We start from the raw sequence: 19,084 nt of genomic DNA, 5'->3' as shown, positions 1-19,084 counted from the left end.
CAACTCTCTCAGCTCCAACTCTGCCTCTTGTCCTTTTGTCACTGACACCATCTCCAAACCACACATCACTTGTAAACCTTCCCTTTCACTCTTGCTGCTATTCTTCTGTAACAAATCACCCTGACTCTTGTCTTCATCCAATCCACCTTGCCTATATTCTCCTCTTCACCTCTCTTGTACACTGTCCATTGCTTTGGATGGTTGACTCAAGGTATTTAAACTCATCTGCCTTCACTGCCTCCACTCATTACAAATTCACTGTTACAGCTCTCTCCCTCACGTATTGCATTCACACATATATTCTGTCATGCTTCTACAGACTTTCATTCCTCTTCTCTCCAGAGCATGCCTCCACCTCTCTGGGTTCTCTTCTACCTGGTATCTTATTACTCTCACTACAGATCACAATATCATCTGTGAACATTATAGTTTGAGAACTTCTGTCTGACCTCTGGCCTGTTCATCAATATTCCAAATTAAAGGCTCAGAGCTTATCCCTGTTGTAATCCAATCCTCACCTTGAGCCCACCTGTCACTCCTACCACACACTTCACCACAGTTTGGTTATTCTCATACAGTACTTGACATACTTCTGTCATTCTTGACTTCCTCATACAGTACCTGTATGGCACTGGAAATCCTTCACTCGGGGCGGCTGTTTTGGAGAGTGTGCAGTTTGCCCTTCCTGCCTCCCTCTGTGAACTGTGCTCGCTCAACTCTGTTCAAAGTGGTGAACTTTGTGTGTTATTCCCGGTCTATGGTTGAGCTTAGCCTGTTTAGACTTGTCATTTGTTATTCTCACCTGTGTTTGCCTTATGTGTTAATTGGTTGCCCAGCGGCGTGTTGAACACAGCCCTGTGAGTTTTCTGTTTAAAGTTTGATAAGCTTTTTTTTTTTTAACTGATTCCCCTCAGGGTGGCCTTGATTGTGTTTGTCTCCTTAGATATGTTGCGGCTTTTTATGTTGTGGCAGTTCTTACTTAGCACCCTATCTTACACTTTGTCTAGATCCGCAAAGAAATTATGCTCCATCTGACCATCTGTAGTGCTCTTTCTTGACAGGAACTGATCATCAGTTCTCGCACGATCTGATATCGTCGTGTTGGTGTTGTTCCCAGATCATCATACTAAATGTTGTTCCAGGATCAACATTGCAAGTGACCAATCAGAATGTTGTGACGTCATACTTTTGCGACTTTGGGAAAAAACGCCGTAAAACACAAAACTGTACTTAAGCTGCGAGAAACTGCCTCTGTCCGCCGATCAATGGACCCTGACCCTGACCCTAACCCTTTAATAAATGGTAAGCAGAATTGATATTGTCCTTGCAACATTGGAATTTCATAAATGCACAAATGGCTTGGCACGCAAAAGAATAACGTCACAACAATGTGATTGGTCACTTGCAATGTTGAACCTGGAACAACATTTTCATGATGATCTGGGAACAACACCAACACGACGATATCAGATCATCCATCAGTTCTCTTCTTAACCTAGCTTCAACTCTTTCTCATAGCTTGACATGGCTCATCAACTTTATCCCTCTGCAGTTACCACAGCTCTGCACATCACCCGTCTTCTTGAAAATTTGTACCAGTACACTTCTTCTCCATTTCTCGGGTATCCTCCCCTAGACCGCATCCCTAGACATCTCCATATATCCACAGGTATGTCATCTGGACCAACCATGTTTCCACTTCTCTTCCTCTTTGTAGCTACCAACACTGCCTCCTTAAAATCGAAGACTCAATGTGAGATCTTTGCTACATTTCTGTGCTTTGTAGTGTTGCTCTATTAATGTGAGATATGTGCCATGTTTGTGGGGTATTAATGGCTGCTCATTAATGATTTTTGTATCACAGTTGAGCTTATGAAGCGTGAACATTTTGCCTCACTATTTAGATGTACCCATAAAAACAATGATTCCAGTGGGTTTTTTTCTCCTTTTTTTAAAAAAAAATTAATCTAAATGATCATTATTATATTCCATTAACAACTATTGTTTTCCACATTATTTTTTATAATTAGCAAGAAAACACATTTGACTGTGAGAGCTAAAGAACTAACCAGTGTTTTCTGCACACCATTCTTCCTATATCTTTTAATCAATCAAGGTGTTGCAACAGAGTATGACTAATAAATCAATTTAATGAGTTGGCAAATCTGTTTGGGATTTAGCTTAGAAACCATTAATCACAATGTGAAGTGTTTCTGCAGGCGCAAAGAAATTTAGTGAATGTCTTTACCTCCCATCGGACAACCAGTGTTTGCCATTGGAAGGAGTAATAATGAACCCTGCCCATTAAACAATATGCAAGCTCACAGACTGACCACAGAGACGCCCAAACTAAAGTATCCATTGCATGCCGTGTTTATCCAGTCTCAGGAGTAATTTAACAATGAAACAGTTACCCAATAAATTACAAGAAAAAGTCACTTGGGCTCTCATTGCCAGTGTGTTATCAGAATAAGCAACAAGCAGAGTAATAATAGTCATACGCCTTAGCAATGAACAAAAAGTTGGGTGTAAAAGCAAAAACATGGCATTTTCTAGAATGAACTTAAACTTGTATGGCAGTAGTGCATGGAGAAAAATGTTTATTACTGAGTCAAATCATTTACCTAATGTTAAAATCTGTTTAGTGTAAACTCTTATATAATTAGTGGCTGAACAATGTACTGTTTCAGTGCCCTATTATACAAGGATTGGTGTAATTTTTTAAATGTCTTTGGATACAATGTTTTTAAACAGAGTCCTCATCTACATTACTGTTTAATTTAAGATCCAGCAAGTTAGATATGATGAATTTACTTGCATCATTTAATCACTTTTGAGATTGTGAAGTCTGAGCTAGTTCAGATAAGCAGCTCAAGATGCTGTGTGCCATACATACTTTAAATTCTTCACTTTCCTCATAATGGATTGCATTTATATAGCGCTTTTTGGGGCCCTCAAAGCACTTTACAATCTCTCATTCACACACTGGTGGAGGCCCTGGGGCAGACTGACAGAAGCAAGGCTGCCATATCGCGAACTGCCAACTCTTGAGCCACGATCGCCCTCATGTCATATATTGAATGCAAGTATCCAGTTTCGCAGATTGTTTAAGTTTCTTCTTCATACAACCCCTCCACCACCACATCATCTACCCGTAGGCTACTCTCTTCAGTTTTATATGCAACATATTTATGGAGCATGAACTCCAAACTAACAATGTTCTGCTACTGATATAAATTAATCAGTTCAAACTTGAGTTGTCCAATTGGAAATAATAAAAAAAACAGGTTCCAGTGTTTTCAGATCTTTTTGTTTGCATGATTTCTTTGAACTGTACAAACCATTTGTCCTGAAATGTCCTGAAAAGCCAATACCACAGATGCACAGAGCTGCTCCATGGCGTCTAAATCCATTAGCACTTTGTATTACACAGGTAGACTGTGCAGAGAAAATGTTCTTATGCTGCGTGATTCTCATAATGTCTGTGACAATGCGCTTCCTAAAAATGGCATCTTCCTTTTTCCTGATATGACAGCACAGATCCAGTCTCCACTGGTGAGGCGGCTCTATTATTAAACTATCACTCACTTCGATTACAGCTGTGATGACATCTGATCATTAATCACCAGCAACAGAAGCCTGCCACCTCAAAAGTCTATTAAGCGTTAACAAAGGGCAGTCAAGGCGATTACAGCAAACCTGCGGCCAGCTTCGGCTACGTGAGGCAAAGAGGTGAATAACAATTCAGTGTCCTGAGAATCAAGCATCTACTTCTCTAATTTAATTGGCTGAAAACAGCAGACTAACTGAGTCAGATGTGTTGCAGCAGGGGTTCATTTTGACACCAGGCATGTTGTCAGCTACATTATAAAATTAAAACATATCTAATGCTGTACAATGCAGGACTGCAGCACTGTAAAAAATGCATGAAATTTTTAGCCTTAAACAAAATCCTATTGAACTGCTGTCATTTCAACTCAAGACCCCTGTTTTCCTTGAAATAACAATTATTCATGGTTTGGCCTGCAGAGGGAAATGACTGACACTTGCTCTCCTTGAGCAATAACACGTTCAATTGAACTGAGTTACGAGCTGTCACATTAACATGTGGCAAGGCAAAGTATCCATGGACACTGAAAGACACTGAGACAGACAGGAAAGCCTCTGAAATCCTAAACTGCATATTCTCACCGGAGGATTACAGCTCATTCTATATATTTCTTAAACTCTTAAAAATGAATTTAAAGCAGTTGGGCTGTTGCTGAAGTTCCAGCTGATGAACTGCTGTATTCATATTTTTTGCGTTATTTGTATATCTACAAAAAAACTGCTTTAGTATCTTTGAATTTACATGAAACCCCACATTATGACATTGTGAATGTCTTATTCACTGATAAGCAGATTACATTTTGTCCCTTCACACTTCCCCTCAGCTTCTCACCTAGTTGTTCATCTTTGCAGCACCATCTTAACTGACATGAATCAAGATGCCATGAATTTACATCAACACAGAAGCCCTTAGCAGTTCTCTCTGAGTTTACAGTATAGCCTCTAGCAATGTGACAGTCAAGGATATTTATAAATGACGAGAAGCACATTCCACACCTTTAGAGCTTTTCGATGTTTACTTAGATGATGGGAAACTACAAAAGGAGAGAGCAAAGGCAGAAGAGGAAGCTCAGACAGGATTTGATCCCTGCTCAGCAGGGACACACTGGGTTAGCCAAGAGGAGAAAGTTAACAAGCTGACGATTACTAAAAGTGAGCTAAAGACTGCTGACAGCAAAATATTTCCACAATCATAATGTCAAATGATAGTAATTTGAATCCTACTATTTAGTAGAGGGATGACTGAAACTAAAAATTAGAATATATATGTACTGTTTTCTATGCATCTAACGGCACAGTCAGATCACTGTCAGACATGTGCTGCTTGACAAACAATATATTTTCAATATCACTACAGCACATGTCTGATCACTGTCAGACATGTGCTGCTTGACAAACAATATATTTTCAATAGCACTACTTGTTTCTTAGAACAATTAAAGGTTTTGCTGAAGTTTATGTTCAAATCATCTAATAAAAAATAGTGTGTACCAGTAAACAACAAGCTTACCTGATTATTTTCTGTAAAAGGCATCAAATAAGTTGGGCTGAAAAATTAGTATTCTGTTCTTTATGGTACATAAGAGGGAGTAAATGATGGGTGCACAATATATAGGACGTTGACTCTGGTGACAAGGATTCACATCCAGGGTCATGCGTTGAGATTAAGCCTAAGAAAACTGCTTACATTATCGAAATGACAGTATGAAATATATGGACAACATTGTTCACCATGTTTAGCAAATTTTGAGGCTGGTTTGCTTGACCTGTGTTGAGTCTTCCCTTCCCCTACTGGTTTATCTGTTACTTACGATCATCCCACAGGTGTATCTGGTCTGATGAACTGCAAACCTATAAATGATGAGCAGGAAGTTGTCTACGTCTCTCTCTCTCTGGATTAAATTAGAGCGGACACCAAATCCCGCAACAATTCTCAGATGGTTTTGAGTCATTAATTTTGGTCATTTCTTTTGTTTCTTAACAAATGTGGTAATATTTGCAAGAAATCCTCGACTCTTTCTAGTTATGTTAAATTTAGTTTGTAGTGATACATTCTGGAAGCTTCTGCCACAAGGATAGCCAAGGGAAGTTATTAGAATTCTTCTTGAGGATCATATGAATGAATTTCACAACAGTCTATCTTACAGGAAAGCCGGGGTTTAACTAAAGTTATAATACATTATCAGGGGACTGAATCTGCAGAAAATGTCATGGTAACAGATATTTCTGTCTGGACCAGAAGCTAACCGGTCTGGGGCTTGATGTATGACTGAAGCATGTGCACAAAAAATATGCTTTTAATTCTTCCAGTTTCCTCATGAACTAGGAATATTGAAAAATGAAGAATGTGTGGACCTTAGATGTGTAAGACCATGCCCCCCCCCCCCATCATTTTCTTTACCTCTGCCAGCATCCTTCGCTCAAAACTTAGAGAACTAATATCCTCCATTATTTTTTATCCTTCAGTAGTTTTCGTCTGTCCCTGATACAGGGAAGCAGCCTGTTTTTAATTGCAGTAACTGTGCAACAAATTATATAGTTACTTGCAAATAGTATAGGAGTTTCTGCAGGCATTTCCAACAAAAGACAGGAGTGAAAATCACCTTTGGGCACTTGTGTAAAATTTCACAACAGCTGACATTATAAAAATTATTATTAATTTTATAAAACTGATGACACAAATAACACACATCTGACTCTAACTAGTGAATTTTCACATAGTTTTATGCATCTTGCCGCAGGTTGAACTGATTTACTCCTTACTAATCAATAATTAATAAAGTTTTGGTGGAAAATGTGATTTTTCAGCACAATACCTTGATCTATGCTGAGTTTATGCATGATCAGATTATATCCTGAACTTTTCTATAAGGATAAAAGTGCACTCTCTTGATTCAGGCTGTCTACGCAAAAAAAGTAGTTCGGTAATTAATGATAACCACTGCATGTCTCTGAGCTGCGCTAGAATAAAGACAGCTTATTAATAATGCAGAGTTAGACTTGACCATCCCTCAGTCTATAATGCGTAGTTTTCTGTGTTAAATGAGAACCATCTAACTTTCTGTCCTCATCAACCTTTCTGATGATACTGTTCCAGAGTTCCCTGCCTCCCCGAGCCAATTAATGTGGACCAGGAGAATATTTGTAGATGCAGCCTCTTGTACAATTTCAACACTTTTCAGAGAAGCAACTGGAAGTGCTTCTGACTCCTGTGAAATCAATAGAGCTGAGATGCCCTTTTAAGTCTTGATGGTGTATGGCAAGGTTTTTTTGTTTGATCTTTATGATTCTGCGAGAATGGAGAAAGTGGTGAGAAACGTGTGAGGAAATTGGTGGCAGAGAAATGTGTGTTTCATCAGGTTCTGTATGGTTATGCGAGTACCCTCACACAAAATAAATGAGGCCATGTGTGTGTTCTGTTCAGGAAGCACAGTAATGAACACTGAACCATTTTTCTTCTGAGCCTAAATGGTCTGTCACACGCTTAATGTAACAAGACAGACTGTGCAAAACAACTGGCCACTCTACTGAAACTTAGGGGAGTTAATTTCATCTCACATGTTCTATGTTTTTGACTGTTTCTCAGTTATAAGCTGCTGAGAATGAATGTAAATAGAAGAAACAAAAGAAAACGATCTATGATTTTTTTTTTTAAAGCATCTTCAAAAAAGGATGTTCCCAATTTTAAAGGCATTTTTACATATACATGTACTGGCTATTTTACTAGGTACACCTCTTTGCTAATTTGTACAACTGCTTATTAATGCAAATAACTAATCATCCAATTAAAAGCAGCAACATCTTTAGACATGTAGACATGGTCAAAATTAACAACTGAAATTCAAACCAAGAATCAGAATTTGGAAGAAAGGTTCAAGTGACTTTGAACATGGCAGAGTTGTTGATGCCAGATGGGCTGAGTATTTCAGAAAATAATCTACTGGGATTTTTCTCACACAACGATCTCTAGGGTTTACAGAGACTGGTCTGAAAAACAGAAAATATCTAGGAAGCAGCAGTTATCTGGGTGAAAATAACTTGTTGATGCCAAAGGTCAGAGCCTGGCCAGATTACTTTAGGCTGAGAGGATGCCGACAATAAATCAAATAGCCACTTGTTAGAACAATGTTATGAAGATGGGGATCACACCAAAAAACAGGAAACTGAGACAAAAATTTGCACTGGCTCACCAAAAACTGGAAAATAAAAGGAAAAATGTTGCCCCGTCTGATTAGTGTCAATTTCTGCTGCAACCTTTGGAAGGAAGGGTAACACTCAACACATAACAGCTGATCTGTACCAATATCAAACCAAGTTTTTTGTTTTTATTTGGCATTAAAAAAATAAATCGTGGTTTAAACGCCACAGCATACCTCAGTGTTGTTGCTGAGCATGTCCATGAGTTCACGATTACTGTGTATTTATCTTCTGATGACTGCTACCAGAAGCATCTTTGTCACAAAGCTCAAATCATCTCAAACCGTTTTCTTTAACATGGCAGTGAGTTCACTGCACTCCAGATCACCAGATCAATACTTGGTTGAGATCTTTTAGGATATGGCAGAATGGATTACTCACATCATAGATGAGCCCAACCGCAACTGTGTGATGCTATCATGTTACATTACAGGTACAGGTACATTACGGTCAGGTTTCCATCATGGTCCCTGACAGGACCATGATGGAAACCTGACCGTAATGATATCCCCCGCCTGCAACGTGGACGACATGAGTAGTAACACCCCTAAGCAGTATTCTGGAAAAACGGAGGCACATTCATTTACAGGCTTGCTACACGAGCACTACTTGCGCAATAATATGTAGTACACGTGTGTATTTCTGGCAGAAGGATGTGGCGCTTTGTTCTAAACATTTTGATAGATTAATAAGGTCAGTGAAATGCTGCTGTAGGAGAGAACCACGAAACTCTGGCACTCTGCTTAAAACTACTGGTAATCCTTGCCATTTACGAGTTCCACATTAGTGGTCACAGTCCTGCCTGCATAGTCAAGTTGTCTGTTTCTTAACATATCACTTTGGTGATTTAGTTTAATACTCTACTCCAAACATTTTGTGCTGTGAAAGACACACTCCAAATGCAACAATGGGTACATGTCCTGCCAATAAGTGTCCAACCTGCAGTCTTTAATTATTTATTTAGTTAGTTCGTTTTAAGTGAAATCTTCATGTGCTGAGAGTAGGAGAGCAATAACAGTTATTAGCGATCAACCCAGTCTTAATGAGCAACTAAGCAAACAGCGCTCTCTGCCCCCAGAGAATATTATTATATTATTGACAGTTTGTCTTAATAGTATTTTACTAATAAAGAATGGATTGTGTTATCTTAACTGCCTGTTTTTGTTTTTAACTCTCCTTTCAAGTTCTGCACATCTCTGATCACTGAGTTAATTTTAAGGCCAAAACGAACTTTTACACACAGGTAAGAGAGTGCAGACTGTCTCAGTGGATTCCTTCATCACACATTACATTCAAACAGCTCTCCAACCCCTGATTTTAACACATGTAAATGGTATTCCAGGAATCTTTGACAGAAAGTATTTAGAGAACACTGTTATGAAAACAATGATCTTCTTTGTATTTTCCTGAATTTTATTACAAGCTCAAATGAGGGATTTTTGCGTTTCTCATTTTAGCGCATTCATCTGCTGAGCTTCATTTCACCTGTTAATGATGTGAATAAGAGCCTTCTGCAGACAAGCAAACAGGAATGCACCATGAGGTTGCTTCTGTTTGGTCAGTGTTGTCCCACAATTCCAAAGACAGCTCCCACAAAACCCCAAAGTCCAAACAGCTGACAAGAGTTACACACCCACACACATATGTCAAGTTAACACTGGTCTAATACACTTACATTTTTGTGGTTGCAAGGTTAAAAGTAGAGCTTGGAAAGACACCACCCTCTAAGGTACAGGACTGAAAATGACTTATAAAGTAGGAACTGTCCAAAGAACAGCTTTGAAATACATTCATAAAGTCTGGAGAGCACGTAAAAAAGAAACTAGGTGAAAGCCGCTACTCTATATGCAAAATATAGAGAAATTATGGGTCACTCGAGACTTTTGTAAAATTTAAGGAAACCTTAAAAGAAAAAAGAAAGAATACATCAAAATAATCAGTTGCAACCTAACAGGAAAAAATGCTCCTAATCATAACAGAGGTCTGAAGAAGTAATAACCCAGCAAACAATAAGCTAAATGGAAAATTAAGTTTACCAGTCTCAGAAATGACCTCCACATCTGGCTTGGGATCTACGAGGAAGCTTGTATGCAAGAATAATATTTTTCTGTATTTCATTTTCCAGGAAATCGTTTTAGTGGTTTGCAGTATAAAATGTATAAATAGGCAAACTGACTGGAAAGTTTTATTATTTAATAAAACTTATTATTTTCAAAACATAACCTTTTGTATTATCGGGTGGGTTACAATGAAAGCTATCAAAAGAATGTGAAATTCAATTTAGTTTTTTTTATATACATCACCAAATCGAAACAGTGGCTTCAATGCCTTCAATTACCTTCTTATAGAAGGTAAAAACCATACAATAATACTGAGGAAAACATCTATAGCGAACAATTCAAGTCAACGTTTAAGAAAGAGAAATCTCTTTTGACATTTTGCAATTAAGTGAAAAGGACATATAGTGAAATTTAGATCCCTCCCAAGGGAAGGAGGGGTGACTCCCAGCTGCCAGCTGACCTCTGGCTATTTTGAATGGCTGTATCTGTATTTCTTAATCTTTAAATTCAGGTGTTTTTCAGTCCTATTTGCCACAGATAAAAACATTCAACAAGTTCTGCCTTGGTAAACATTTGTAAAAATAAATACATAAATAAGTAAATACAACAAAAAATAGATTGGAATGGTTCTAAGGAGATCAGTGAATTTGAGTACCATAATAGGGAGTCGTGATTACAAGTCACTTTGTCTTCCCTTTTTAGCTAGTCTACAATCAACTGTAAGCAGCGTTGATGCAAAGTGGAAGTGTTTAGGAACCACAGCAACTCATTGGCAGACCACGTACAGTGTGTGGGTGTAACCAACCTTTTAGAGTCACGGCACATCTTTCACATTAGAAAAATCACACGGCACACCACCAAACAAAAAGCTTGATTTTTTCCTGCGTATCTGGTATAGTGGAACTGGTTCAGTTTGTCCCCAGTATACCCTTTTACCTTTCTTCTGACCACTACTCATGCTAGGGTTGGAATTTCCTCCAGGACCCAAGTCAGATTGACTACTTTTTCTTTTCAAATACTAATCTATTGCGTGTTGCATCTCACAGGTGTAATTTCTTCTTTATCTTCTTCTGTTTTACTGGCAGTTAGTAACCCATTTAATTAGAGCAGGTAGTTGTACTGCCCTCCTGTGGAAGAGAAAGTAATCGTTCTGCCCGTTACTCACGCCAATTGCTTAGAGTACTAATCAGGTGGAGCCAGATAATCTTCCACGGCACACCTGATCATTTCTCGCAGCACACAGTGATTGGGAAACACCGGTGTAACATATACGTGGCTCAGTACTCTTGTCCAAATAGAAAACCTTTGTAATGGAAAGTCAAGCAATAGCTTTCAAAATCCTTTACTTTAAATCAGCAATGGAGAGCCACATGACTAATGTGGGTAAAATATGCTCATTTACAACTTCTCAAATATTAATGATGGGTTTATTTTTGCTTTTCATTTCAAACATGTCTGACACTTAAATTTTTTCATCAAAATTTAATATTTTTTGAGTGAATCATTTGATTTCTAAGCAAACAGTAAAAATGGCTGTGAAATGTCCTAAAGCCAAGAATGACATCATAAAATGTCCTTTTAAAATAATTTTCACCAAAGTGCAAAATCACAAACTAATTCATAACTATAAGAATCGAGCTACTTATTAAAGCAACTGATTATTATTATATATATTTTTTATTATAAAAAAATCAAATGAGGTATGATCTATTCAATAAAATTGTCCAATATATTAATATATATTTAAATTAAACTGCAATGGCTTATTAATATTCACTTGGATAGGCTAGAGTGGGCAGCTTGCTCTTGAATAAAGGGGATACCACAAGCTGTGGCATTTTCAGTTTGTCTCATTGTCTACTCTGAATTTGAGTGCTTTTATTATTACTGTGGATTTCTAAACACTACTCTTTAAAATTTTATTTTATGGATATTTAATTACATCTCACCTCAGTTTTTTTTTATTGCAAATTAGTTTGCTTGTTGAATTAATCATTGCAGGTATTAAACACGCAGATGTTTTGTATTGTATTTGTTGCTTAACGAACAAAAGTCAGTTTAAACTTGTGCAGAGTTTATTTTGTTTAACGTCCTGGCTAAAGCCGGAGAAACGATGACTGAGTACAACCTGCTATCGCTTGCAAAGTTTTGCTAGGTGTTGTGAACGTCTGGTGTAACATTTTGATTAGTTGGGACCAGATTGTATTATTGTTTATGATAATTACAAATTAATTATAATGTATTGTTTACTATAATTAAAAAAACAGCTGTTTTTGACACACAGTAATAAACAAATATGCCAGTTGATACATTTTGTTTCTGGAGAGTGCTCTGTTCTTTTCAAGGAAAATGCATACAGCCTATATAAATGCATTGTCTTCTTTGCCTTTGGAGAGAAATGCCACAATTAAATGAAATTTGATGTGCTGCCAAAAACCCAAACATTGTGACACATAATCACCGAGGGCCAGTCTTATACAATGAACATCCCTCAGTAACTCAGTAAAATCCAGTTGAATAATAGTTGTGTTAGCCTTAAACAATACCTTGGACACAAAGTTTAAATTAATTAAGTTGTTATCTCGTGTATATGAACTGTCCGTTTGCCACAAGTGTGCAACATTTTAGCTTTGTAATTTTTCTACAAGTGCATCATATCACTGAGAGACCTCGGTTTATTTATGTGTAGATTTGGAGTGACTCAGTGACTCAGGAGCAGAACTTCTAGTATGGCAGTTTGCGTACTAATGATGTGAACAGTTACTGTTGTGTATCATTAAGCTGTATTAAATGCCATATTTAGACAATGGGAGGTTGCTGTAGTAAGCAATGGACTAGCAGAGGGTCAGAAGCTTTATTGTTTTGTATTGAAATTCAGATGTTTGGTTTTTCTGTAATTGTATTGTTGTTGTTGCTGTGTCAATGCTTGTTATTGTAAGGTCTGTGTATGAATATACTATGTGCGTCTGGCTCAGTTGCATTATGTCTACACTGTGTTGTGTGCAAGTGTTTTCATAAATTAGCCACCAGTTTCAGCAATGAAAAGATGCAATCTTCTGGGCCTTTCTGAAAGTTTACTCAGTGCTTGCTGAAGTGTTTAGCCATCTTATCACCTCATGCTCTTTAACTGTTTCCAAGATCCTTTGTTTGTGAATGCATTATTTATAAATCAATTTGATTTGCAAAACACACAACAATAAAGACTCCATGTCCATAAAGAAACTGGTTAGAAAGTTCGACCCCACTGTTTCAAAATTAAGTTGCATGAGCATGCAAACACAATTAAGTCACAATATAAGGTTCATAACAAATGAAAGGAAAACTAAGATCAATCTCAAAAAGTGGTAAAGTCTTTAGTAATGTGAAAATATTGTTAAATAATTAAAGGTTTACTATTTTAACATTGCTGGGGGTTTCTGTGTTACCTTTTATGTCTTTCTGTGATAAGTTTTTTAATATTAGCCTCTGGTTCACTAGATTGGGATGAAAAGGATTTTCAGTTCTCTTTGCATCAGTAGGAATCTGCTTTTGTGATAATTCCATTGTATTAGAAGTCTTTAGGCCATCATTGTGCGCGCATGTGTGTGTGTGTAGGTGTGTGTATGTATGTGTATGTGTGTGTGTGTTGACGGTTCTCTTATGTTTGCATCACTACAATTTGTTCATACAGTATTCAAGAAAAACACACGTATTATAAATATGGAGTTCCAACATATTCTATGTGGAATCCACAGATGATGATATTTTTGGTAGGGGCTATATTTTTTTATTTTGCAACTTCATACACAACTTTAATTTTAGGAAGGGGAAAAATCTGGTGTGAAATGATGACCTAATAGTGAATTGGATGTACTGTAAAAAATAAAAATGTTGGTGTAGTAGTAATAGTAGTTGTAGTAGCATTAAAATTATAAGTTAATTCCAGAGATGTGAAAATTTCAAGTTAAAAGACGTTAACATGAGTTATTTTAAGAATTAGCTGCCAGTCAATCAATCTTACAGCTTTTAGCAGCTCAAATTCAAGTTAAACAAGAGATTTTATTGTCCAAAACTTTAACATGCAGATTTTATGAATGTGCTTTAATCTTGCTGCTAAAAGCCAAAAAATGTCTCAAACTGCATGTCTGAAGACATCTGAGAAAACATGAACTGCCGTGATGGAGAGATACTCATATACATGATAATTTGCTGCAGTCCGTGGTGTTCATTCCTGCAGTGCAGCCTGAGAACAGACTTCCTCCCTGTTTTGCAAGCAATGGCATGCACAGTGCTGATGCCATAGTAGGTACGTTTTTGGGAAGATGAGCTTCAACAGTGCGATGTGATGTGAGACAACAACCATCGAGCAGTTTTGGGGAAACACTTGCAGACTTCTGCTTTTGGTTTTGAGGATACTTTTTACTTTCTGCTTTATAATCAATTTGTTTCTTAGAGTTTAAGATTTGGAAATGCTCTGTGGGTTAAAAACAAGTCAGAAAGGTGTCGTGTCAGATTTATAAAAGGCCATGCAGATGGGAATCTAGTGAACACAACACACCTGTAGGCAGAGATGAGCCCTGGGCTTGTTGCGCTTGTGGGTCCTTTCACCTGCCAATGCAAGAACATTCTGTGCTCTGGTGCAGCCTGTTTGAAAGGAGCTGCGGGCTGCCTTTGTCAACTGTGGTGTTGACTGTGATGTGTGTGTATGTGTGTGAACTGCATCAGTCTACATCAGCCTCATGGCGCTGTCTGCTCAGCACCATGGAGTTCTGACAGCTAACATGTGCATGGCTGAAAAAACATAACATTACACCTTGTAAAAAGTAGAGCCAGTGTATGTCCTTAGAAGCTGGTGTAGGTGTGTTTGTAATACACAACATGTGTATGTGTTTGTGTGTGTTGTAGTCCCATCAACTAAGCTCCTTCAAATTAATTTTAGCTTATTTAACAGAGAGCAAATGATAAGTGCTTTAATTACGCAATTTTGCTTTCCAGAAATCCACTTTAATGGACCTGGAAGAGCTCCCGTATCATAAATCGCAAGTCATAAAGACAAAATTAAAGATGTGCGATATTTGGCCATATCGATGACAACAATGTAAACGTGCTTATCTTAGTGAAAGAACAATTAGTTTTCAGTGTTTGCTTCGTTTTTCTCACCTGTACCAATCTAATCCTCTGTCATAGTTTCTGTCGAAAAAGTGCGGCTCTGTTCCAAGTGCGCGCACATCTGGATGTATCCGGATGAACTCCAACACCGCCCTGGTTCCTCCTTTCTTTACACCGACTATTAGCGCGTTGGGCAGCTTCTTGTTCCCATATTTTTGCGCAACACTCATGTTTTTCAACTTCGCGTCAGTCCAGTGACTGTCAGAAGAGGGGGCTTTACTTTGTTCGCGGAGATCGCTTGCTCCTCGCTGGGCAGCAGACTCATCCAGTGTGGACCTGGCTTTCAGCAAAGCGCAGTGGTCCAATTTTCCAAGAAGTTTCTTCCCTCCTGCGTTCTTGCCTGGCGGACACCGTTTCCCCTCGTAGCCCTGATTTGTCATGATTGTGCCGCGACAAAAAATGATATTATAGCATAAATAGGTGCAAGACAGTGACACGGTGAATATGAAGGCGAATCTGGCGCTGAATCTGTTCGCAGATGAAAGGAACCTATGTGCCATGTCTCCATGGGTTCAAAGTCCTGCATGATTTTCCATGGAGCTTGCCTCCTCTGTTGGTCGGCGGTCGGAGTCCGGTAGTAATGTGGGTTCCAAAGTCAGACAGGCTGGCATATGAGGATAGGGGTGGTTTCTTGGAGGCATCAGCTGCGCACAAGTCGTGTTATTTCTTTTCATAGGCTGCCCAGCCGAATATGATCACAGCGGAGAGAGAAAAAAATGGGTCACTCCTTTAAACAACTTGTTCTTAAGTAGTTTGAAGAGAGTCATTTGGATCAATTACTGATGGCACTGTCTCGAAACGTATACCGAAGGAATTCGACGCCCATCATTACCCTCCTTCTCTTTTTCTCTTGTGTCAATTGTGTGAAAGAAGAAAAAGTCCAAGGCGTCCCCGGTGTCTCTGAAACTCTTTGCAGCGCGCTTGCCTTCGTGGGGATTTTGATGCGTGGCGCGCCTCTCCCTTTCATAATGAAGTTGTGAAGATATATGCACTTAGACTACCAGGTATAAATATTTAATCAACCCTCTGACGTCATGCACAAGATCATAATTCTATATACGTTTATCTTTTAAAGGAACATCCCAAATATTTCAGGCAGGGGATCATTTCAACGTGGGTTTCATTATAAGTGCGTGCAAAAGGTGAACTGTGGTTGAGCCTATTGAAACTTGAGCCCATGATGACGTGTAGCTTCATAATATCTTGTAAATCTGCCCTAAAAGTTTGACACTAAGCAACTTGGGAAAAATATTTTATATAATATGTGGAACATTTAGGCGAGGAAAACAGAGTTAGAGGAAATTAAAAAGTGATGAAGATGGGTGGGAAAGACTTGTTGCAGCCATGGTGACTCACAAAGTTAATTTCATGAAATTATTTTGTGTGCTGCTTAAATCTGGGTTATATTTTTTGTGCTCTTTCTTTTCACCACCCCATCTTAGGCAGCACAGACCACATACTGTGTGGAATAATGCAGCCTGCATAGCCCCCTCCCATTTGCCAGATCTGGATGACAAACAAGCTGTAGCAATTTTCTTGTTACCCAAAAATGAACCAAATAAACCGGAACTTAATCTATTCTGGGCCCGAATTAATGTGTATGGTGGCTCAGATCTCCTAGAGCCAACACTTTGACTTTAAAGCTGTTCACAGCTGCTTCCAAAACCATAAAATAAGTTTCCTGTTGTGCGTTACATATTTAACTTCTACTTTAAGCAAAATGACTAATCAAGGTTGAGTGGAATTCTCTACATGTCGAGTGTTTTCTATATGCACACCTGAGCATTAGATCACGGTGTCGCTACAATAAAAAAACTGGATGTGGGGTGGAATGCAAAGATATTTGTCTCTTTCAGTGTCATGGTTAAAGTTTGTTTAAATATGTAGGAGTGGATAGGTTTCTAAAGCAAAAATATCAATGTAATATATTACTATTCTGTTTCCGTCTCCAGCCTTGTGCAGATGCATCCCTGCCTTTTTCATGAAGTTTGGGATCCATTTGTAGCAGCTGTGTGTTGTATCGGTGTCCTCTGAAGCACAGTCTAAGCAACAGAAAGGGTGTGAAATGGTTGGAAGGGGAGATATTCAGAGCTGAGTTATGTAGCAACATAGAGCTGCTGCTTCAAGGCACAGAGTCTACAAAAGAGTGAAGCACCAAAGTGAAAAAGTTAGTTTTATAAAGGATTTTAATGATAAAAGTGTACTCAAACCGTAATACATAAAACTAAATAGCAGCTAGGTGCATGGAGGTGAAGGTGAAATTCCTCATAAATAGAATGAGGCAGAAGCTTAATATTGAGTATATGCATTTTCTAACTCTTAAACTGCACACAGAACTAAAAGGTCACACTCAGTATGTACATGTGTATATAGTATATTTTTCCCTTACTTAATCATTAACTTGCTGCTTTAATTTAAAATAAATATGTAAATAGGGATCACGTTGCACAGAAAAACAGCCAGTTTTTATTAATTAATACGCAGAATGGTTGAATATACCTCCTGCTTACATTGCTTACAGCTAATAGATTTAGTCAATGTGGGATTGCCATTGGGTTTATATTGTTTGTTGCTACCTTTGACCTATGCAGATGTTTGTGTAGAGGAGAAAAAAGGCTATGTGTATTTTTGATTAGCATTGTTAAACTGATGTTTTTGTCTGATTAATGGTGTATAAATGTATTATTCAACCAGTATGGCCTGATTGGGTGTGTGTGAATATATGGACACTGTCTTTGTATGGTACCTTTTAAAATACATGTATCAGCAGTAAGTGAGAGAGTGTGTTGGAATTATATTTGTTCTTTGGAGCTTTTCTTCCAGTGCACCTGTTGCCCATTCAGAGATTTTTGCAGAGATTTTGAATAACTTGCTTATTAATTAATTCAGAAAACATCCACATACATTTTGGAGATATTGACACACAGCAGACTCAGTGCTGTTTTATAAACAGACTGCATTCAGGGCTCCTTGGGGTTTTCCACCATGCTGCTTTGCTGTGTTTTTGGAAACAAGTGGCAAGTTTTTACTTCTACTGCAGCTGAACATTTTTTAATGAAATAATCTGTCAGCCCCCCTGTGCTGCTTACCAGACAGAATCGGTTCACCTGAAGCTGATGTTGGATGGTGTCCAGGGATGTAACCAGCTCAAAAAACATTTGCAACTCAGAAATGCATTTGCTTTTGCCTTTTTTCCACATTAGTCTCTCTGATTTCAGCTCAAATACGGAAAAATAGTTAATGTTGTCCTTGGAAAACAGGCAGTAAGATAGAAGTTTTATTTATTTTTTTCCTGTAAATTCCTAACTCCTGACACATACTTGAATCTTTAACCAGACCAGTCTTTCATGTTTGTCTTCACCAAACATATGCATCACTTCTATAGAGACAGTAATAACTAAAGAGCAAAACTGTCAGACTGAGTCAAAGACAGTTCAGTTACTGTCACTCAAAAATAAAACATGAAAGAATGGCTCTAGTATGCAAGGACATTCATACTTGTAGCTTTGAATGTGTACTCGGAATTAAAATTCAAGAGCAAAAGGAGGAAAAACCTTTAAATATATTCATGCTTCAATTTTGAAACACTATTGACTTTTTACTCAATGTAGGTAAAGCTTCAACTTGACTCCACGAACGCAAAGTAATACACACCTTCTTTAGGAAACCTCCTTCTCACACTTACACAGACAGAAGGTATTAAAAGGATCCTAATATAACACTTGAGCTCCTGTTTATCTCCGACAGGGGAGTATAAACTGATATAATAGAGTTTTCCAATAATGCTCATGATCTATAACCATACACAGATCCATAACAGGAAATAAAAACAGACACAAACACATTTATTTACAGGGCTATGTAAAATAACACAACACTTTAGGAATCATGATGGTTATTTTTTTGTTTTCTGATCACATAACTGCAATCCCATTGAGTAATGAAGCAGAATATTATAAAGCTGTTGCCTGATATGTGCTCGTATCCCACAGATTGCTTCTAAATACAAGTTTCTACAATATCTGATACTTTGTTACACAGATTTCAGAAAATGACATTTGCAGGGCAGC

General features: G+C 38.0%; 1 protein-coding gene across 1 annotated transcript in view; it reads right to left on the bottom strand.

The window, feature by feature from the left end:
- The window catches only part of hs3st2 (heparan sulfate (glucosamine) 3-O-sulfotransferase 2), a 29,457-nt gene extending 13,372 nt beyond the window's left edge, over nucleotides 1-16,085 (bottom strand). Inside the window, exon 1 of the mRNA XM_085157509.1 lies at nucleotides 15,006-16,085. Coding sequence (XP_085013635.1) covers nucleotides 15,006-15,514 — 509 coding nt within the window. The 5' untranslated portion in view covers nucleotides 15,515-16,085. The remainder of the gene's footprint in view (nucleotides 1-15,005) is intronic.
- Between the last annotated feature and the right edge of the window lie 2,999 nt (nucleotides 16,086-19,084).

This window comes from Neolamprologus multifasciatus, chromosome 4 (genome assembly GCF_963576455.1).
Source record: "Neolamprologus multifasciatus chromosome 4, fNeoMul1.2, whole genome shotgun sequence".
Classification (NCBI taxonomy): Eukaryota; Metazoa; Chordata; class Actinopteri; order Cichliformes; family Cichlidae; genus Neolamprologus; species Neolamprologus multifasciatus.
This window is presented reverse-complemented; position numbering and strand designations above follow the sequence as displayed.